The sequence below is a fragment of the Centrocercus urophasianus genome, unplaced genomic scaffold (genome assembly GCF_019232065.1).
Source record: "Centrocercus urophasianus isolate 14NV4802_14NV808 unplaced genomic scaffold, USGS_Curo_1.0 seq_13, whole genome shotgun sequence".
Lineage (NCBI taxonomy): Eukaryota > Metazoa > Chordata > Aves > Galliformes > Phasianidae > Centrocercus > Centrocercus urophasianus.
In genome coordinates, this window is record NW_024884475.1 from 11,374,531 (window position 1) to 11,398,501 (window position 23,971).

Consider the following 23,971-nt stretch of genomic DNA (forward strand, 5'->3'; position numbering starts at 1 on the left):
ATTATTCAGTGTTTATCCTATTTGACACTACAATCATGTATTTACATCATGTACATCTGTTATAAACTCAACAGCAGATGTTTGGAAACAGCTGTGTCTAGCAGCTCCATGAAATTCAACATTGGATCATTTTAATTAATGGAGACAGAGAGGATAGCGTAAAGTCTTCAAGATAAAGCTGGCCCCAGTGCAACTTGTCTCTTGCAAATGGCCAGAAACATGGCAATATTTGAGAGGCTGCCTAGTGAGTTGTTTCAAGTTTTCTTCCAGGATTTTGAAAAGGAAAGTCAAACTTATAAAACTGCATTTTGTTCTTGATGGTCGCTTTTTTCCAGTGGCAGAGTCAGAAGAACAGTCTTAGATCGAAGTTCTCAGCCATTTTCTCTGTGGACTTGCCCTCAGCTGGGGATCCTGCAGGAGGACTGATTGCTTGGGATCCAAGGGGTGAGTATGAAGGCATGTGGGAGAGGATTCTTCCTCACCCCCAGGTGAAAGCCTGTGTGGAGCTGTAGCTCACTAGCTGCTGCAGCCTCTTGTACAGCCATGTCCAAGCAAGTTGTTGTTACGTCCATCTTGAAGCTTCCCATGGCTCTGCAAGGATGCTCTGCTGTCTGTGCTGGAAGTCTGCCCGCTTTGATCCTGCTGCCTTCTTAGTCTGCCAAAGGTTACAAACATCAACAGATTTACAGCTCTGACCTGCAGGTAACTGAATCAGCATAACTGTTGCTGTCTGTCCTATGGATAACCACATATACCTGTGTATAAAATAGATTTCCACAACATTCAATCTATACTAACTTTCCTAGCTTTTATTGTATTAAATGCCTTTGAATTCCTTCTCTCTTCCTATGTACAGTCAGGTCTTGGTTAAATCCTGCTCCTATCAAAGCAAATAACTAGCAGAGGATTGTGCTTTCTCTGGTCACCTCTATCTAGATGTAGCATGACAAAGTCTCTACCAGCACAAGAAAACGTGTCCAGTGAATACATATTCATGTGTGGCCTCATAGGTGGTTTCATGGAACAACAAAAATCCTGCATTATATAATCTCCTCTAGGCACCGTTTTCTAGAGAACAGCTGCAGACCTGGTGGCACCAGCAATCCTCACCAATAATTTATCATCGAACTCAATACTTCTGTTCAACACTGGTATCAACTTCTCTGATTTTCCAGTGACTCTTTTGATACTTAATGTAGTTTTCCAAATACAAAGACATAAGTACTTCTGTAAAGAGGTGGAAGATTCACGGGGAAGCTGTTATAGAAATCAATTTTTGAAAATACAAACTATTGTTTTGGGTTGTTGTTTGTTGTTTTTTTAGGGGGGGGAATTTTTTTCTGATTATTCTTTAAAAATGATGAACAGCTGGTCTTGTATTCCCAAAAAAAGGCACTAGGAACTGTCACTGGAGAAGCCATGGGAGAAACACTTTGTAACAGAGACCATAAGTGATACCATCTACTCCAGAGAAATACCTTTGCAAGTAACACTGAATACATAGAAATTATTTAATAAAAAACATGTAAAAGTGCAATGTAAATTGTGAGTTTAAAAAGAGTAAAATAAAAATATAGAGACATCAACTGACAACTCAGAATAGAATGTAAAAGAGCATGAAAATTCTGCTTTAGCTAAATGGATGTCTAAGGAAGAATATTTAATTTTAATGAAAACACTTTCCAAATAGATAAAGATTAAAAGAGCACAAACACTGGCACATTAAATAAAAAACTATAAGTCAGACTAAATAATAAAAATGGACTCAGCCTACAGAGGGGAGGGGAATCAACTCTTTGAAAGGGTTGATAATTGCAGGATGAGGGGAAATGGTTTTAAGTTGAGGGAGAGGAGATTTAGGTTGGACGTCAGGGGGAAGTTCTTTACAGAGAGTGTGGTGAGGTGCTGGAACAGGCTGCCCAGAGAGGTTGTGGATGCCCTGTCCCTGGAGGTGTTCAAGGCCAGGTTGGATGGGGCCCTGGGCAGCCTGGTTTAGTATTGAATGTGGAGGTTGGTGGCCCTGCCTGTGGCAGGGGGGTTGGAGATTCATGATCCTTGAGGTCCCTTCCAACCCTGGCCATTCTGTGATTCTGTGAACTTTCAAATGAACTTCAACAAATCATCAAGAAAGGATTTTCACCCAAGTGTCCTAGGAAAATTGAAATATATAGCTCCTGTACAGCAGTGGAGTATGTAACTTACTGTTGAAACTATCTTGGCAACAAAGGATGGAACATAACAAATATGATGGCATGGTTTTTATTTTATTTTACAGTGGCTTCAAAGGAGATCTGGAGAACTACCAAGAAAGTAATTGAAAGTAATTGAATCAGACAAAGACTTGAACCACTTCAGGGTTTGAGATACTGGCTCTTTCAAGACCAAGGTATTTGTAGACATCAAAACAAATGGCCACAGTGCTTAGAAAATCTTGTTGAAAATCGTGGGTTACAGGCCTGTGCTAATTAGTGGGATGATGCAATGTTTGGAGACCGAGGAATCGTTGCATTGGTCTCTGACATGTAAATGTTTTCCCCTGATTTTTTCTTTAATATTTACTTTGTCTGTAAAAATCTGAAAAAGCAAGCATTCACTGTACCCTTACAATTAATGGGAAAAAGAAGAAGCCTCTCAGTAACAGCAGAAAGCAGAAAAACATGTCTTTTTTAATGAAAACCACTCAAACTGGCATAAAGGTAGCATTTAAAGGTTCAAAAGACACCAGTGGCTAGCCTCAAACTTCCCAATTTGGTTTCTATTTTTTGATTTATTTCCATTTATTGTCTTTTATTCTGTCCCTACTCCCAAGGGCTGCTATTAAAGCATATTTAGATTATGGAGTTTGGAAGTGGTAAAGAGTACATTGTTTTAGCAGTGTTTCATTGTATTCTCTTAACAGAAATTTTCTGTGTCTGTATCTAGATTCACTACCCACATGTACAAACTATCAATGTAAGCAACAGGTTATTAATCTAATGATGCAAACAAAATTTAACTCTTATTTAATATTTAATAAATTATATATCCCTTTATTGAGTGTTTAAAATATAATATTTTATTGTAAGGAGTTATTATGGGTAACAACTACCTGCCAGTATGTCCTGGGGATGTAAAAATATGTCAAGATTCAGGAGATATTGATTCTGTTTATACTGAAGGAGTACAGAAGGTGTTAATGAATGGTCATCCTCTGGGCAAATTGCAGACATTTTCTGTCCCTCAACCTCTCTCCCTGCAAGTGAAGAAAGTGTAAAGGGGTGAAGCTGAAGTGGAAAAGTGTTTGTCCAGAAATATCATATGGATTGGAGCTAGTCATAATTCTAGGTCCAGCAACTGGTGGCTAAGAACTAGCAAAAAAAGAACATGTATAAAAATACAAAGTCAAGGAGGGGAGATTGATTAATTACTGGTATGGAAGATATGAAAAAGGAAACGGAGACTTCTAAAACTAAGGCAAGCACCTGATGAAACCTGGTAGCAAACTTGGGAACCACCAAGTAGCAGATTAAGGCTCCGCTCTATATACCAGATGAAGAAAATTATTGAAATTTTGGTTTTGGGCTGTCTAATACAATATGTTCAGTGTAAAAGGAAGAAAAGTTATAGATTCAATGGTCATGATTTCAGATTTGTAAGAGACTAAGAAACAGGAAACTCTCTGAACAAAAAGATTTAGCTGGTCTTGGAGACATTACTGGGGGTGTTCTCTCTTCCCCAAAACACTGAAATTTGAGAAAAATAAATAAAATTAGGCAATTATTCTGTACTTCAATACAGCTCCAAAGTGCAGAGAGGCTCGGGTCAAGACCTAAACAAATCTCACCACAGCAGCAGTGTGTGAACAAGTAGTCTCTTCAATTAAATGTCGGGCAATTTCAGAAGTGAACCTCACCCTTTTTTCATGCATTCTTGATCACTTGATGCCAGAGCTGGACCACTTTTCCAGCAGATATTGTCAGCTTTACAAAAACACGAGTAGGTCAACACAGTCCCTGTGATCCTGGCAAAATAAATGCACTCTGGGCCAGTCTGTTTAAAAAATGGCACTAGTGCAATAAATCATTTGTCGGAAACTGTTTTCTAGTGAATGACTTATCTCTCCTTTAAGCTGATGCAGCCACAGCCTGTGATAACTTGATAAAGACACAGGAGAAATGAATGGCTTACAGGGAACATAGTTGTTGTGGTTTTGAACCATATAGTTATTCCTTTGCTGAATGCTATGAATAGAGGGTAAATAGTGAAATGGCCAGATGTGGATGAAAAGAGTGAACAAATGGCTTTACTGGATAGTCATACCCGAAGAAAAAGCCTGCAGGGAAAAGAAGCTGAAAATGAGTTAGCACAATGTCTGTTAAATTTATTTCACAACAATTCTGTACAAATGGATAAGTAGGTTCAAATATAGTTACACTGGAAATTAAGAGTGGTTCTGCTGAGCCAAAGAATAGATAAGCATAGATATCCTTGCCGTCACCATTGATCCACACAATTTCAATAGTGTGCAACTCTGAGTATTGAGCAGCATGTTCTCCAGCAGCGAGGAAGGAAGAAGCCTCAGAAATGTGAAAATAAAAACAGCAGCCATCAAGGTTAAAAGTTCTACCAGCAGAGAGAGAATTCAAGCCAGACAGAAGTACCGTTCCACGTATACCAGGTTCCACACGACACTTTTTACTACGTTAAATTTGTAAGTGATTTTGCCAGATTTGCAAAGCACTGTCCTGAATATGGAAGAAAGAAAATGCTGTGAGTAGATCCTGGAATTTGCTTTATCATTTCTAGGTTTTGTATCTTGTCTTAGTCTGTTAATATTTCAACCCCCTTTCCAGTAAAAACAAATGCATTTGCATTTGGTTTGCGGAAAAGGAAGGCATAGTAAGTCAAATTTTAGAAATTATGGCTTTATTGCAGGATAAAGAATTCAACTAAGGGAAACCTTTACATCTCCTGAAATAAACCCTTAAGAGTAGAAATAAACCCTGTAGAAAATTTTATCCCAGTTATTCTTCACAAAGAAGAGGTTTGAGGTCCAAAATGAGCAAGTATGTCTATACTAGATTTACAAATTAATGTATCCTGGGGGGGACAGATTTCTAATTAGTTAGAAACACTCCTCAATTCTATGATTTATCAGATACACTTAAGTACTGTTGATCTCTTCTGCAGATGGTCTTGCTGGGAGGCTAATTATGAACATGTCAAAATCAAGAGGGAAAAAAGAAACAATGAAAAAAGCCCACCCATTATTGCTGTGCTCAATGTTTCAACAGTACATCACTGTGCGTATCACTGATTTGTCTTTAGGGAAGATACAGAAGTTATAAGGGGGACATACAATATTTTTTGGATATCAGTTGGTAAATATAGATTCCTTGTAGCTAGTATCCCTTCAAAATATAACACTAAATATTTCCGTTCTTAACATAAAAATCCATCAATGAAAGTTTTTAAGAAAGTTAGAAGAAGCCAGACAGATAAATATACAGGTATTGTTTGGATGTGCTCCTAGAAATGTGGAAGTTACTCCACATAACAAAAATGATGGGCATTCTGGAAAATATCCAGCAATACTGCAAAAACCCCAGTGAAATACAAAATCATTTTTACAGAGTGGTATAATGCTATGAGTGGTAATGAGTGGTATAATCCATGAAGCATGAGAAACCCTACAGCAGCAAAAACTCGTGGAGACACTAACAAATTTGCAAATACTCAGTGTCTCTAGACAAGACATAGGCTAGCTGTAGATAGCCAAGACTGAAGTGGGATTTCTTGGCACTGTTCCCAGTCAGAAGGTGTTAAAAAAAAAAAGGCTTCAATGGGATTTTGAAATCTAACTTCAACAATAAAACTTGTTTATTTCTTCCCTGTGAAACAAGTACAGAGCATATCCCTGTGTTCCTTAAATTTCAAAGTGGTTTTATGCAGATAAACTTTTTCTGAGAAACATCAGAAGGATTTGGACTGTGAAGACTCAAATAGACTCACACTATCACCTGAAGTCCAGCATCGCCCTTGGTATTGCTAATCCAGAGTGTGATAGAAAGTATAAATGGAAAGCTGTTGGCTTATTTGAATATTATATATCTCTGTAAACATTAAGAGGGGAAATATGTTTTTTGTTCACATCTCCAGTCTAAACACTGAATATGCAGTGACAAATGGGAGGTAGGAATTTGAAAGTTAACAATATTGGTCATTGCAGCTCATTTTTTGGGATGTCTCTCCCTGCAGCCCCCAAAAGACTCTATTCCATTGTTTTGATGCTGACTAGAAATGTTCATGGCACCCATAATCCATCATGCTTTAACCAGAAGAACAGATTGACTTCCCCAATAATTCGGAAAGCTTTTTCATTATTAAAAAATCTCTTGTTTAAGCTTTATAGGAGCTTGTGCCCTGCAGCAGAAGTGCCTATGCTACAAAATCAGGGAGGTTATTTGGCAGTAATATGGGCAGGTCCTGTGGAGTGCCCATGTCTTTTCAAAAAATAATGCATTTTGTGCATGTGAGTCTTATATTTCATTTTGAAAACTTCTCCCACTATTTTCTGCCATCATTTTATCATCAGTTGCAGGCAATGATTGTAGAACTATTGATAACTTAGCAGCTTGCTTCTCATTTGGCTGCCACTGTGGAGAATATGAATTGAGTTTGATACATGGACACTTAATTTTCTGCCTGCATTTTTGAACATTTTTCTTATAAATTATCTCTTGTTGTGTTCTGTTTTGGTTTTTTTTTTGTGTGAAATTGAAGAAGCTGACAGTATTTTGCAGTTATAAATGAGTGCTACTCTTTCATATTTCCATTACTCTTCTTACTAGTTCTTATCTGCCAGGTTTTTCATTCAGCTACATTTGTTTTCTTAAAGTAAAATAAAGAACAAGAAAGAAGAGAGCAAAGATCACCTGATGATTTTTTTTTTTTTTTTTTTTAACTGAATGAATAAAACTGGGAAGAATATTTTTACTTTCCTAAATGAAAGAACCAGCAAGTATATCAGAATGGAGTGGAAATTCATGTATTTGGCTTCTTCTTTTAAAAAGCTAATTAAAATGAGTTTGTGAGTTGATTAGAAACTCAGGAATTTTGCTTATTTTACATTTCCATCCATAAAGATGAAAACATTAATTTTGCCCAATGTAAATATTGCAGAAGCATGTTAACAAAAAAAGAGCAAACATGACACTTCTGGATTGTCCTCACAGGACATCTTCTTGGTCCAAGACACAGATATAATTGTGACCTTTGATTCTTCTGTATAATGCCCAGGTTTACAGAGTGAGGACATGGTGTATGAGTTGGATATGCAAATTGAGGTAAGTCTTGATGTTATCTTGTCAATTATTTAGAAATTCCCCATTCTGAAAAGAAGACTTTTGATTCCATAACAGTATGTATCAGAACCACCTGATAAAATAGTTCTTCATAGGATTAATTTACCCACTAGCCTGATTATCTGCCAAACTGTTCATTTATGTCCCATTCTGTCAATGGTATCCAAGAGGGCTTTCAAGACAGAAAACAAATTGAGTTCTCCACATTTAGGCATTGGCTGCATTCATACCAGAGGATAAAATAGTGGAGGGATAGGTGCCTGGAATCTAAGCAATGCACACTAGGTTGCATCCTTATGGATAAACTCTCTAATCCTCAAAAAAGGGCTTTTGTTTTCCAAGTAGTGGTTGGACAGCCTTTGGTTGATGCTGATCTCTGAAATATGAAGGACATCACTTTAGAGAACGATCATAGCCTGGGAAAAACACATGGCAGGGATCGTGCTAATAGGCAGTATGGAAGACAAAAAACATCAACGAAGGGGGAAAATGAAGAATAAGAAAGAAAGGACAGTAGAAATGGAAGGAGAAATACACATCTGAAAAATGATAAATTAATTTAAAGAACGCCAAATTTGGATATCTAATTAAGTAAATTAGCTAATTACACAGCCAATTAAAACTATCCCGTGAGACAGTTGTATATAGTTGATGTGCTTTTTTATTTAAAAAAATAAGTCTTTACAGAAGAGGAGCAGTAATCATAGCAGAGTTAATGCTGGGCTCTTCTTTGTCTTGTGTACAGAATGATCTCAGCAGTTTTCTCACAAAAACAGGAATCTCAGAAAAGTGCTTGAATTTGTAAGGATTTTCCAATGAAAACTGAAGGCCCAATTGTACTCCGTACCAGAGGAAGCTGGGAGAAGATCCTTGCTGTAGGATAGACTAGAGCAAGACTCAATACTCATCACACAGCAGTGTAACTGTTGCTTGTTTTTAGCCTCTTGTCCTCCAAACTAGACATATATGGCTCAAATGTAGTTTTTCCCACAGTGGTGTTCAGTGCCATATGAGGTACCTCGATTAGCACAGAAAGCCTGTGAGCGTTGGACTGGCAGCTAGGCATTTATTTTCAGTGAACCCAGAGCTGTGGAATAGATTTTATACCAGTTAACTGTAGTCAGCTGAAAGATTAACTCAGGCTCTCAGAAAAAGATAGAGGAACTGACGTAGAATAATGAGTTCCAGTATAAGTTTTCTTATGTATGTGTCACAGACCTATCCTGAGAGATACATCCCTCCTCAGTGATTACTAACAGAGCTTAAACTAAATAAACAGTTTTAAATTGATTAGTTTAGAGGAATATGGTCTTGTTGCATCTCCAGAAAAATACTGTTCCTCTCTGTACACAAACTCAGGGCTCCTGTCTAGCAGCTGCATAAATTCAGCACACACTGCACTGCTTAGCAGAGCCAATTTGCTTCTGGATTGGAGTTAATTTACACCTACACTGTTCAGGCATGCAGAAACTGAATAGTCCCATAAACCTAGTACATAGCACAAGCTGATAAATACTGCCAAGAGCTGGTAAGGAAGTCACCCAATAGCACAGGGGTGCAATTACCTGTTCATCCATGCAGATGTGCCATCTAATTCCAATTTGTTTCAGTTTCTTTTGAAAATCTTGCACACACCCTTTGGAGTAGGAGTTCTGCATCTAACCAATATTTAAGTCTGTCTGCCTTTGACTCTAAACATGTCCTCTTGGTGCTGTTTGCTTCAGTGGAAACAACCGCAATCTCAGATCTGTTTTCTACACACTCTGTGACACATGTGTTTTGACAGCACACTCAATTACCTTGCATTCATTCAAATAACTCTGTTTTAACTCCACTGAAATTTAAGTGACAGAGGCACAGACTAAAAGGTGTGTTTTATTACAGATGGATATAAAAAGTTAAATTTTGGAGGAAGTATTCCCATGTAGTGCAGATGTGTTCTTGTACCATTGACACTCATGACATTTACTCCCACCTTTTCTTCAAACCCTTCAGGAAATATGCTTCTACTACGGGTAATTGATTCAGGTTGATGGTTCCTGTTGAGTAATTACTCTCAGTAAATGCCTGTGAATATAATTTTTTATCAACCAGTAATTTGTAATCAAGCATAAAGGGTTCAGGTGCACATACAAAGTGAATGACATGTGAAATACTGGTACGTGGTAGTCAAGTGACAAATTATACCAGATGCTGTAGTATGTTCACCTACAATGTCTTGAAATCTCAGGTTTACCCTGGGAATTAATAAAGGAGAATAAAAGAAAAGATGAAGTAAATGAGTGAAAACAGCAAGCAATATACAGCCATTTACGAATATTAAAGTAAAAAAATGGATAAACACCAACATTAAAGTTGTGCTTAGACAATAAACAAATTACAAATGGGTTATTTGCTGTCCAAGACCAGATCCATCTTAAATAGTATGTGTTTTGCTCAGCCACACTGTAAAATGTGATACGTTTTTCTATCTTAGATATGTTTGTGGATTCACATGCATAAGAAACAAGAAAGCAACTCTAATTTTCCCAGTAACATATTGGTGAATAGTTTTTGTGGGAACAGAAGGAGAAAAAATTGCTAGAATCCAGTTTACAAACTGCAAACATATGCCCATGACTAAGGATATTTTCTCAGCAGTGAGTGCCAATATTATTTGTCAAATAGGTGTTTCCTGGCCTGCTTCCAGCGTATTTCTCGAAAGATACAGAGTAGTCCTCCTGTAAAGCTGTGTCACAGTCACTGAATTGACATCTTCTCTTTCTTTATTCTTCTGGTAGAAGTTTCAAGGTAGGCTGATCCTTTAGGTCACGTCCAAATGAGATACAGGTGGAGGAAGACATCTCCTAGAGGTAGGAATCTAAAGGTAGATCTACTTCTTCCCAGAAACATCCTCAAACATAGATTTTTCCATTGAGCCTCTGGAACTTAGAGCATATTACAGAGGGAGCTGGAGTGAAGACGCCAGTTAACAGGCAGCAGATAACAAACTGATAACAGTAAGTGGAGAACTTATATGCAAATGATAGCATGGTGCCTGTAAAAAGCCTGTTCCTTTGCAGTGATGATCATGCACATCTGCAGCTCTCTGTCAGTGACCCCACATGGCAGATTACCACCACTAAGCAGGACTGGACAGAAGGGCTGTGACCCATCGCTGAGATGTTGCCATTCAATCATATCTTGCTTTTGGTCTTTCCCTTTCATCCCTGTCCCTACTGCTGGGGAGAGGATCCTGGATCAGAGATAAGGGGGGAAAATCTTAGCTATGACAATTTCGTTGCCCAGCAGCACCAGTTTCCTTAATATAGCATCTCTAACCAAAACTGCAGGTTCATGACAGCTATGAAGTCAATAATTTAAGGATTAATTAATGACACTTTATAAGGTGGGAAGCTGACCTGACTCAGTAAAAACTCTCAGACTGGAATAAGTGCCTTGGAGGTGACTAATTCAGCCGTACCTTTCTCCTGTTCTTGCTAAAACAGGTTTCCAGGAATCAGTCTATGAGTTTCCAGGGAGCAATCACAGCCTGAACTCACCTCCCTGCTGTCTCATTTCTCTCCACTTTTTCTTCACAAAGATTTCTCTGCCAAAATCCAAAACTTAGAATCACAAAAAGTCTAGCTCTTCTGCAGCCTTTTTATTCCCTGAAGAAGAAATGCCCTCACCCACAGAATCACAGAATCACAGAATGACCCAGGTTGGAAGGGACTTCAAGGATGATGAATCTCCAAACCCCTTGCCACGGAGACCTGGTAGCTCACTTCTGACTGCATAGCATCATTTCAGCCTTCAGTTAATCAGTCACCAAACCTCCCTGCTCAGTGCCTGGGGAAAGTTGTTGCCAAACACAGGGATCTGTGGAAGTCACTGAATTGACTCTGAACCCAGAGCTGTCCAGGTTAGACACTGAGGTGCACCCACAAGACTACTTATTATAATATATTATATTATGCCCCAGACAAAACACAGGAAAATGATCTCCAGGTGGGTTTCACAGGAACTGGGTGCTTGACGTATCCACAAAAAACAGGAGACAAATTGAGTCTTACCTAAGTCTCTTACTGTCATAAATTTGCTCTACTTTCGCTATTTCTAAAAAGGAGATGTATGCATACATACTTATATACATACATATACATACATACACAAATTACTGTGTAAAACTTGTGTTCTTATGCAGACTCTAGAAGAACACTTTATAAGCAGTGAGATAACATAAAAGCACACACAAACATCCCATCTAATGCAGATTCCCATCTCAGAATGGCCCATTTTAGATGAGAGTGGACATCAAAAAACAAGACAAATGGAGATGAATGTCTGCAGTGGCATATCCTCCTTTCTGCGGACACTTCCAGTCTTCCCGAACCAATAAGCATATCAGGGGTCTCAGATATCATGAACATTTGTGGACATGAAGACAGACAAAGAGAAATCGTAGAGCTAATCTCTTGAATAACTGAAATAATAAGTCCTAATTATTGAATAATTGTGATGTATTGTGAGGTCATCATTTATCATATGTATGATTTCTTTTCAGTGTAACTTAGAAAAAAATGTATTATATTTTGCTTAGAATCATAAAATTTAGGTACATTTCCAAATTCAGATGCATATAAATGAAGATGATTTTGCCTTTCCCCCGCCTATGTGAATTGACTTTTGATTTGTTTTCAAGAGGTTCATTTCTGGTTGTCTGCATTGCTGAGGCTCTAGACTAACTATCCTGAACCTCTGGTCCTCTCCATTGCTTTGACAATAAGAATACTCTGATATAGGTGTCCCTTCCCCCACAAACTTTCATTCCTGAAGATGGATGTTAATTTAGTGAAGTGTAGCAACCACAATCATGTGTCTGCTTGCTTGAGAAAACTTCAGCTATTTTTTTTCTAGAAGGCTTTGAAAATGAGATTTCAAATATTCATTAATCTTTTTTTTCTTTCCTTCCATGAAACTGTGAAAGAAACACATTATGGAAAGTTTCTGTATGACCTCTTTTTCCTCAAAACTGAAGTTGAAAGTAGACCTGTAGAAAGATGATCAGCTGAGACTTGCTAGTGCTTAAATCTTTAGGCAGCTTGGTTTCCCAAGAAAGTAGGAACATTTGGACAGGTAATACTAAACCAGTAATAATGAGTGGTAAACAAAGGAAGAAGTGAAAGAGTCTGTTTGGCTGCACGGTGGTTATTGGCACCAAAACAAAAACAAAAACAATCTAGGTTTGATCATGCTGAGAAAGGTATGTTTTCAATTGTGTGAGATTCCAAGAGAAATCTTCCAAAGCAGACATATTTTTTAAAAAAGGGATGGTAGATCAGTGGAGAGCAGCACAAACCCTTGAAAAGCTCAGATAGAGATAGACTGCAGATGAATCAAAGGTAGAAGAAAAAAAGTTGTGCCTTAGCCTCAGCCAAAAAATTTTCAGATATTATAGGGATTGTAAAACTGTAGGTATCTCCAAAGAAACTAAATGACATAAAATACCTGTTAAGAAAAGCACATTCAATAAGAGATATTGCAAATCATTATGAGTGTTCAATTGCAATCAAACTGCAATGGAAGAGAGCATTTGGGGACCCTGAATTTGAATCTGAAAGAAAAGGAACTACAAAAGAAGTGAACATTAATTTGATACAGAGAATATTATGTTTTTTGCATATGACATGGACAAAATCAGAAAATAAGATTTTAAGCATCTTAATATATCTAAGGTATTGTCACTCAGCCTTTACTCTTTATTCTGGAAGTGAATTGCCCTCTGTACAACTACAGCTGCCCAGTGTCTATTAGGAAAGCACTAGGTATGGCCAAACATCAAGTAGCATAGCAAGAAAAAAGAGGGGTTGTGCACAGCAGACATTCAACTGTTTCAAATTGTGACATAATTTTTTTGTGTAGTTGTTTTTAATGACTACTAAAAATACTACTAAAATACGGAAATTTTCCTAATTGCTCCATCCCTTTAATTAAAGTCAGTATTCAGAATTTGAGTCCATTTTCATATGCATTGTATACATATAATGCATATTCTATTTAGTAATAAGTGGCTCTATGATTTTAATTTCATTACTAGTCTGATAATTTTGATGACAAGTTTGTGAAGCATTCAGCTGAAGGATTATTCTGCCTGAGGTGCAGATATTTCCTGTGTTTCCTCTGTTCGTTATTTGCTCACCTCTTTAATCTTTAAGACATCTTTCAGGGAGAGGAAGAGGCTCAGGAACCATAAAGGATAAGAAATGAGGTTCTTCTACAAGAAAATATTGCTTCTGCTTCTTCATTTTGTGCTATTTCAGGTTTTGAACATTCATAAGCAAATGTAGATGTATATGAAGATTTCTTTAGTGATTACAGCACTAAAATAGCAAGATAATCCATGCTCAGCTTTCTAATGAAGCTAAAAAGAAACATCATGGCTTTATCTGTACAATATTTTATTTATTGCCTGAAGAAAATATAGCCTACAGCTTCTAAATAAGATCAGCTTCTTGAAAAATTGCTAGCAAGATGCCTTCAGATACTGCATAATATTTGGTGCTGCATTTCTAGATATAATAAAGCTCTATCTGTAGTAATAAATTTTAAAATAGAAAAATTCCATTCGTCAGCAGAAAGAGCTAAACAAGTCCCTGAAATCAACATAAGATCATAATCTCCAACCAAGATCCAGTACATTCTAGACCATAGTCCATTTAGTTTGTATTTGAAGCTAAGAAAGAGACTTTGCTGCTACTCTTACAGAAGAATACAATAGATTTTCTCCATCACTTTTGAACTTGGCTTACAAAAGGCTGTTTTTCTCATTTTATGTAGTACTGGGACAGTGTGTAATCATGTCTTAAAGGTATGTACTGATACTTCCTCATGCTCATTTTCCTTAAACCATTCCTGTGAATACCCATGACTATATACTGAACTTTAGAACGCAATAGAAAAATAGAAATGTGTACACTCTGTATTTGCTAACATTGATTTTCACTTTCTATACTTGCTAGCATTAACTCAGAACCATAGAATCATTAATGTTGGAAAAGACCCCTAAGATCATCTAATCCAATCATCAATCCATCACCAGCATACCCACTTGCACTGCTTAGTAACACTTCAGTCAGTCTCTTGATTTTTTTCTGCATTTTTTTAGCATAGTGAGCCTTATCTTTAACCCTAATGCTTCATTTGTTCCCCCTTAATTGTACCCTGTCAGTTCCTGCTTGTCTTCTGAGTTTCTCCGAATGAAAATGAGTATGATCTATTTCAAGATTTGCAACATCTGTTGTAAGTTTAAAGGTATATATTGAAAAAGAGAGACAGCCTTAGAATATCAGTGAGACATTCTATAAAAACAGTCTGCTTTTCCTAGCAAATATTTTACAAGTAATGAATTGCAAGACGTAGAACTGGAATGGTTAATTCTACACTCTATCAGGACATTACTATATGACTCTACATTGCTCAACCTGTATTTTTTCCTAGAATATTTCTAGCTTGGGGATTTTCATTTTTTTTTTCTCTTGAAAGAGGCTACATTTTAAAAATTGTGATTACTTTTAGCATATTTTCAAACAGCTAGACTGTGTAATCAACTCTGCTTAATGCAGAGGACTATGGAGGAGTATCAAAGCATCTGACTGTGTTAATTTGAAACTAATTTAAAGCTGTGCTTGGGATTAACACCTGTAAGACTGATATGATCATTTATTGGATATTGTCTTTGTAGGAACAGCTAATGCCTTTAAACATCCGCAATTGTTCCTAAGAATTCTACTCATCATATAACTTTGGAAATCCAGGTAAATACCTGGTCAGGACAAATAAAACCACTGAACATAATTGAATGAAACTGAAAAATGGACCAAAACCACAAACAATTCTCCTGTTGTGAGTTATATCCATGTATGGTAACTGTTGAGTCATGGCCTGAACCACTGATTGAGCACCTGGGGAAAGAACCTGGTCAGCACTGGGAGCACAGGTGAAGGCAATTCAGCTGTGTGACCAGAAGGGCTGCAGCCTGGCTGCACCTCTCTTAGACCTCATTTAAGGGCTGACTGCCCTCCCTTGTGAGGTTTTCCTTGCAAGCCTAGAGCTTCAGAGATGGGTAAGTACTTTTTCCTTGTAACCCCTTTCTATTGTAGTAGTCCCTGTGTCATTATACCTCCTGTATCACCATTCCATTGTGCTGATCTTTCTGAGTGTTACAATCCATAATAGAAGCAGTTCTACAGTGGCTTAGACTCAAACACAGTAAGCTATCTGAAATGTAGTGTATTACACAGTAAGCTATCTGAAATGTAGTGTATTAAAAGGACCAGGAACAGTATTGATATCTTGATATTCAGACTTGCATTTCTACTGATTCTCCTTGTCAGGTAAATGTGAAGTGCTCTCTCTGTTTATGATATACCTTAAATATTTAGCTTTACTGAAAAAGCATCTGATTAAACAACCTGTTTTATAGTGGTGGAGTATGAATAGGGTTGTCAAGTCAGAACCCTGTCATTCATATTGTTAAAACTGCATGGGCTTTCTCTTCTTTTTTTTCTTTTTTTTTTTTTTTTTTTTTTTTTTTTTTTTTTTTTTTCTTCTCTGAGTTCTAAAAAAAGCCCAGTCCCTTGCATTGTATTCCCTTTCCTTAATTGTTAATGGCTTCTCTGGAGCAGTGTTAGGGACACTGATGTTATCTTTCTAACTACTTTTACTATAAGTACTTTTGCTTGCTTTCAGAGATGAAACTACAAAACTACTGCACTGGAGTCTAAGAGGATGAGATGAGTAGAAAGCCAGGCTTTTAGCTCTGCTAATCACATCATTAACCGCTTTTCTTTAGAGTGGGAGAAAAAAATCATTCTCAAATTAATTTCAGTAGTGAATGGTAAAGAGGCATTAAGAAATGCACTTACTTCTCTCTGTTGAATATGATGAATTCTTTCCTAACAGTTTCCAAGCACTGCTGCAGGTGTACGTTCTTTAAAAAACAGCAGGAATAGGTTCATTAAAAATGACAGAAAATCATAGACAAGATCACACCTACAGAAACAGTACCAAATAAAACAGCTTATGAATGAATGCTACCAAAAGGTATTTTGAAGATTCTTCATAAGTGGGCCCTAAAAGTGCAATCATTCTTTCCCTGTTTTGAGAGCTGTTCCCCACAAGGAATTCCTGGGAATTCTTAACTTTGATAACTCTAAGAAAAATGGATTTTGTAATCATTCAAAATTATTGGGAGAAGCAAGAGAACTCATTAAAAAGACCCCAATGAAATAAAAATTCAAATTTGAGGAATGGTTATTTCTTTGTCTCCTTAAAGGTTTGGACTGTTTATTCAGTATGTCTTTCTATGTGGAACGCATGAGTAAGGCCATGAAAGACAGCTTTTAAATGTTCATAAGTAAGAAATATTTAACTGCGTACTTCTCATTTTTGGTACTAGTAGTGAATAAATACTCCTAAATGTCTGGCCATGTGTGGGAAGCATATTTGCAACTGGCAACACTTCTTTTTATACTTTAAACAGGCATCAGTGATAATCTTAAAAATGATTATAGCTCCAACGTGCTGTTACTATTTCACTGAGGTAAGTGGCTGCTTTCATCTTTGGAGAAGGATTCTGCAGTTGTATGTAAACACAGAGAAACATAGAGACCAACTGTATTTTCACAGATGGTGGAACAGAACTTCAGTTACTTTGCTCATTACAGAATACATGTTATGAGCCAGTGGCTGAAACTTACCAGAGGGCAGCTTTCTTTAGTTCCATCCTTGGATTTGTTTTTGGCAAGTCGCTTTTTCTTTTTGTGAAGGGGCTTGGACTCCAAGATCATTTCTTCAAGTTCAAATGTTGGATCACAGTTCAGTCTTCCTTTCTGGTACGAAAGGATTCGAAGTTACTCTTTGAAGTATCATGGTATTTTTTCAGTTTATGTGGTCAGTGGTAATAGCATTAAGTTTAATAAACGAAAGCAGGTTAAATAATTTCTTGCTTCCTTTGTTGAATATTTAGCAGTACAAAAAACTATTTGTTGTTTATGTGACTAAGCTGAATATAAAGAAATTAGGTAAACAGTATAGAAACACTAGTAGTAATTCAAAGATGTATCTGTGGATCAGAGGAAAGGAAGGCAAGACAAGCTCTTGAAAGAAACACCAAGCTGTTTAAACAATGAGACTCTACCTTGATGATGGCATACTCTGACTTCAACTCAGCCTCTTGCCTAAAACCTGAAAACCAAGAAATATTTTGTTCTCTGGTCTCAGTTAATTAGTGAATGCTTTCCTTGGTCAACAGAGTACGGTTCTTGGGAAATGCCTTGCTAAATCTGGTCTCTTGAAATAGCAAAGCATACTGTGTAAAGATATGTCAGCCTGGAAAACACGCTTTGACTCACATTTTCATTGTTTTTCCTAGTACATCTGATTGACCAGGTGGAACAACCTCTGCAATATCAATCTCTATCCTAACGTGCAGAGTTTTTTAATAGGAATTTCAGATTGATCTCTATAGGTAAAAAACACTGTTTTTCTACTTTTAAAGATGGAATATTATTTTCCCAAGATCAAGCAAGAATCAGTCTTGCAACTCAAATTCAATTTCACATTTCTTAACTATTCTGGCGATTCACTTTTACTGGTATTATGTTTTTCCCTCTTGCAGTTCTTCAGGTTTTGGAATGGGGGAAACGAAAGTGAGGAACTAAAGAAATCTTAGGGTTTGAATCCTTTTCCATCTGTCTTTGCTGCCATAATATTTTTTTGAGCAAAATAACTTTCTCAACCCTTCTATAATTTCTCCTAAACTTAGACTCCTTCCAAAATTCAGTGGTGGTGACTTCCAAAGTGACAAGAACGTAAATATGTCTTTGGACATATATTTAAAAGTAGCAGTTAAAAGTAATGGAATTGGTGCAGCAATGCAATATGGTTACTATTGTCAACATCAGTCACAGAGGAAAAAACAGTTGGCCAAAAGAGCAGTACCCAACATATAGGTTTCATGATTCCTTTTGAAGTTATGTCTAAGACAACTTTTTTTTCCACTCTCTCAGGAAACTTACTCTCTCCCAGGTACCCTCAAAAATATCTGAATCCAGTGAAAAGAACCAAACATCTACATGAGAACTGTAAATTAAGAGGTTAAAGATACTTATCTGTGGCCAGCTGGAGACCATCCCATATTTGTTATGCCCAGACTCTGGGATGGCTGGACATAAGCCAGCTGGATGTGGAAAAGTTGTAGTCCCATTATTGGTTCTTATTAGTACAGCCAAGCTACCATACCTCCCTGCTAAGCAGTTAGGGCTAGTAGAGTGAAACGCATTGCTTGGCTGTACACTTCCAGACCAAAGCTGGTTTGTATCCAGTTCTTAGCAGCAGAATTTCACTTTTAAAAAAATCATCCTTAGTACTCTATATATATTGTTTGGAGAAGAATTATGGTGCAGTATAGCTTCAATGACTGAACCAAGTCAAGAAATGTGTTAACGCTACAGCTACCGCTTTTACTTCATGATATTCAAGTCCGTTCAACTTACTAATGTCAAAATCAAAATAAGAACAAAATGGTATCACAGAAAAAAAGAATTGCCACCAAATTCCCTTGTGAATTCTGAATGCTTTAGTAAAGGAAACTGTCAAAAAGGAAATGGGTCAGTCATTCTGGAACTGTTTTGAAGGAAAAAGGTTTTGCATACTAGAATAATAAAAGCTTTGTAAATGGTATGCCAGATGCCTAAATTTCAGAACAGCAACAATATTCTTGGTGTTTGTTGGCTCACAGTTGGCACTAATACAGTGTAAACTAACAGTTGACGCTAACAGCTAAAAATCAGTCAGAAAACATTTTTTTTTTTCATTTTAAAGAGGGCTGAAAGTGAACAAAGTTGATTTTTTTTTTTATTATTATTTTTTTTTGTCATGGTCTAATGAAGCAGGCTCCGTTTTCTTAGCTGTAACTGAGTTAATTGAAGCAGAATCCAAAATAAAGTTTCTGTGAGAGGTAAATCACTGAAAAGTGGTAAATGCAAGTGTAAACAAGTTAAAAGTTAGAATTTGTGAACACTGTTCATCTGGCATGTTAGCTTACATTAGGAATGAAGCCTGGAGTCACAGCTTTATCCAGAACAGCATCCCAGTTGACATCAACTAAGTATGGAGAGCTTTGGATATCTGCAAGACTTGAAAGACGGCACTCTGGGTCCTTGGTGAGGAGCTGTGATCAAGCACAAGAAATTTTCTAAGGGACTGGATAAAACAGGAAATGTACTTGTAATGGTACACAATGTAGTGTGTGAGCATGGCTAGGGAATTCTCTAACAAGTTCTAGAAGGTATGATCCAAAAAATGGAAGTAGTAACTCATAGAATGAATATATTATATATATATATATATATATATATATATATATATATATATATAAAATATATAATCTAACTGTTAACAGATGGCTGCTGCAAATGTAAGCTGTATAAATGAATTAGTAACAGAAGCCTGTTTACGAATAGATAAGAGTCCAAGTGACATGAAACATCACAGTTCAATGTCACACAACAATTTGTACTTCATCTTTAATTTATTGGAAGATATTGTTACATTGAGCATCCTGGTAGCAGTTAAAATTGGCCACCTTGTTGCTCCATTTGTTAAAAATAGATTGCTCATTGCTGCAAAAGGAAAAGTTCTTCTGTTTCTCTATTCACACATTCATAAAATCTTCAGTACTGATGATTGGAAATGCCTAGAAGAGGTAGATGAACCTTACAGTGCAGAGAAAAAATAAAACAGATTGGGGTTTTAAGAAGAACACACCTTGTAGGGACATGGCACTTTGAAAAAGAACCCCATCTTGTAGCTTAGCAACATTTCCAGTGAAGTGGCTTGACTTCTACTATTGCGTCTGTAGCAACACAGGACAGCAAGAAATGCAGCCTTTTTTTATTTCTAAGGTCTCTGGCTGGAAACAGCAGCAGATAGTCAGGGAGCTGGAATTACACTTTCCTATCATTAGTGAATTGGTTTTAAAATAAAAATATTAGCTTTCTGCTTCTTTCTGGCTATTTGAAGTGTCAGCTTAGGAATAAGAATAATACAATTTCTTAAGAAAAAATACAGCATCAACAACGCTTGGAAAACCGTAGGGAAAAAGAACTACTTCCTTATCCTTGAAATTTTGGCTATCTAATGTGTGTCCTGATGTTCTGCATTGCTGGAGGGGCTTCTGTACGAGAAGAAAAGGGTGGAAGATGTTGTACTTTCTTACCTTTTTTAGTAATGCTGTCATGCCCTTGCACCATGTAGATGAGTAGTGGACTCTTTCTATCTTGAACATGTTGAGTATCTCATCAATGGGGGTGGCTGAATGAATTTCATATGGCCTCTAGAATTAAGTTAAATCAATATCAATTCAGCAGGAGTGGATAATAAATGTACACAATTTCCTCACATTTCCTGAGCTCAGTATTGTTTGTACTGGAGATATCGAAACATCAAAATATCTTGTAACAATTTCAAGCTAATCATTCATTGCATGTGTTCTTTTCTTTGGTTATAATGAATATAATTACTCATAGATGCATTTCTTCTCTAGTTTTTCTCTCATGCTAAGTATCCATTCAAATTAGTTGGTGAATAGTTTTGTTCTTGTGGCATTTCGTATGAAAATAGAATTTACTAATTTACTTTTTTTTTTTTTTTTTTTTTTAGCTTGTAGTACTAGGAAAAACTTGTGATTTAAGTAACCAAATGCAATATTGCTAGCTAAAGTGAGCTTTGTAATCCTGACTTCACTGAGATATTAAGCGTACAAAAATCTTCATGAGAGTCACGGTAAGAGCTCAGACTTTCCACAACCCAATCTTTTTTCATACCTCTTTTTGATATCTAAAATGAACTCATTGCATAGGTGTAGGTGTTATATGTACCTGAAATGCCTGGGCTTCACAGTGCTTTGATCTTGAAGATTGCTATGGTTTACCTTTTATTAAATGTAGCCTTTGGAAATAAAAGTACTACCCATAAATTTACTACTTAATTATTAAAAAAGCATATTTAAAGGTGTGTATTTCTGGTGAAAATTGTTAGAATATTGCTCTATGTTGAGGTGTATTGTAAAACTGGGATAGAGCATGGATTGCTTGTGAATTAGGCTTTACATAGTAACTACACAATGTGTGATATGAGATCTGGAGCCAAATGCTATTAGTACAGCAATGTGCAAATGCATAACTCCTGTAGATGGAAAATCCAGCATTATTTCAAGCAGTGTGCTGTCCTGGGTGCTTTGTGGTAAAACATGAGGCATGAGAACTGTTGCAGTTTATCGTCCTCCTCTGAGGCTGGGTGGGCTTCATGGTAGTGAAGGGGACTGCTTACCATGCAGCCCTGTGTGGTTGTGCTACCCCTTTGCAGCCATCTGCACAGAGCTGCTGCAGCAGATGGAGCTTCGGAGCTTGAGGTTGTTGCAAACATGCCTTGGGTGAAGCACCGTGCCTCAGAGTACCAATACTCCCCTTGTCTCTACTCCTAGGGATTTAGGCCTTAACAAGACTGAAAACACATAGAAATACAATTTGGGGAAAAAACACACCTTTTGCAGTTACATGCAAAGGTGTGGGCTCCAGTCCATGCTCTGCCTTGCTTCACAGGAAAGGGCTGCTCTTAGGGAAAAAACAAGCAGCTGGCTTGGTTGACTGGAGCATGGACAGATGGCAGTGTTTGCATTTAGGAAAGAAAAAAAAAAAAAAAAAAAAAAAAAAAAAAATTTTGATTCAGCCTCAGCTTTGCCTTGTCTCTGGCTAGACAGGCTTATTCAGAGACAACTGTACTGATCTTGGCAAATAGATACCCATCTATATCACTTTTCATTTACGAAAGTGATTGGGTATCTTCTGTTATTAGTCATGGGAGTTTCAGCTGTCCTTATATGATCATTGATTGTTTTCCTTTCCTGGAGACACTCTGTGGTGAAAGGATTGATGTAAAAGCAGATGGACATTTTTTTTCATTTTATTTTATATACATCTAGCACTTCCCTCTGTAACTGGGATTCAGAATGTACTTTTCTTATCACTGCCAGAACTTCACTGTTCAGATAAAAATTGAGAATCATGACAGGGAAAAATTGCAAAGCATTTTTTTAAATTTTTTAAAATAATTTAAGTTGTGGCTTTTTTTTTTTTTTGTTTGTTTGTTTTTGAGAGATGTACTGACATGTGGCATGGGAGAGAGAGATCTTTATACTGGGGCTGTGACTTTTGCCATTCCATGTGAAATATTTTGGCAAAGATTTTTTCACTATGTTTATTCACAGAATTGATTAGATAACTAATGAGTGAACTGGCAGATAAACATTTTTCTGTAGTTGAACCAGTGATGTAGGGATATTATTATCATCTTTTAAACATTATATAAGAGAATCAAAGATATAATGAAGCCAGAGGTAACTGAACTTCTATCTGGAAAAGATTCCATTGTTTCTAGTTCAGCATTTTGATTAGCCATTGAAATATTAGGCTTTAACCTTAGCACACACCAAAAGCCTATGTCCATTTTACACAAACTTCATATCATAAATGAGTGCGAGGTGATACCTTCCCAAGGATATTGTCAGCTGGGGAGGGCCCAGAACTGCATACCTGACCACAGTCTCAGCCTTGGTCACTCCAGTGTTATCATTAAGGGCATGTTCTGGAAATTGCAAACATTTGGATTTCTTTCAGGCAGTAGATTCAGCATTATTCTTACCCAACCCCTCAACAATTCATATGCTGTAATTCCTAGAGACCACCAGTCAACAGGGTATGAGTATCCTGGACCTCCATCCATAAAGGCCTGGAACACTTCTGGAGCTAAAATTGTAAAGGAAATCAAATGAAAAGCATTATATTAGGGTTATACTATGTATAATTCATGCATGTATTTTAAAAATCAATAAGGACGCAATAAACTGGGATTAAATATGTTTGCAAACACAGCATTTTCAGGATGCAGATTCAGTACCTTGGTTTGCTGGCAATGAGTGTTGTGTATAACCAGCAATATGCTGTGTTCCGTGTCTTTGTTTGCTTTGCTGAGGGTAGAGAGCAGTGATGGTGCATCTCTGGCTGATTTCCTCTCCAATGCAATATTATCATTTGCCACTCTAGCAAATTAAGGTCTCTCTTAGAACCATCCAGGCAGAAAATGCTGAGCTGTGGTCTATGCCATTATTCTTGCTATGTTCTATCTAGTACTGAGCAGAGCTGGGGGCAGGAGAGTATTCAAGATCATTCAGCACTCAATCCCAGGTAACCTTTACGCCCAGCTCTCAGATTAAATTCCATACTTTATCATCTGCATTACATACTTCTGGGGACCCTTCCCCATACAGGATTTTTAGTTTCGTATGTTGATTTTTTTCTTAATACACCTTTTGTGAACAAAAAAAGTGGGTATGGTAGGGAAATTTCTAAACTTAAGTGTGACTTGGAATATTTAGGACAACAAGGGCATACATTTTCTGGGACAAATATTTGTAAGTGAGGTCATTCTTTGTGATTAACTGAAGTGTTGAAGAAGGTAGATCTCATCTCCAGACTCAGTTATACATTTGAATAGAATTAATCAGAGGAGTTTAAAAGGTATTTAAT

The 23,971-nt window shown here is 37.0% G+C and overlaps 1 protein-coding gene across 2 annotated transcripts in view; it reads right to left on the reverse strand.

Annotated features, from left to right (window-relative positions):
- Positions 1 to 516: 516 nt before the first annotated feature.
- Positions 517 to 23,971, reverse strand: part of STK32B (serine/threonine kinase 32B) — a 116,835-nt gene continuing 93,380 nt past the window's right edge. For both annotated transcript variants that reach the window (XM_042812384.1, XM_042812383.1), the window contains 6 exons: positions 23,088 to 23,191; positions 20,605 to 20,721; positions 19,432 to 19,557; positions 17,084 to 17,215; positions 16,250 to 16,314; positions 517 to 655 (listed from right to left, as the gene is read on the reverse strand). In XM_042812384.1, the coding sequence (XP_042668318.1) occupies positions 517 to 655; positions 16,250 to 16,314; positions 17,084 to 17,215; positions 19,432 to 19,557; positions 20,605 to 20,721; positions 23,088 to 23,191 (683 nt within the window). The remainder of the gene's footprint in view (positions 656 to 16,249; positions 16,315 to 17,083; positions 17,216 to 19,431; positions 19,558 to 20,604; positions 20,722 to 23,087; positions 23,192 to 23,971) is intronic.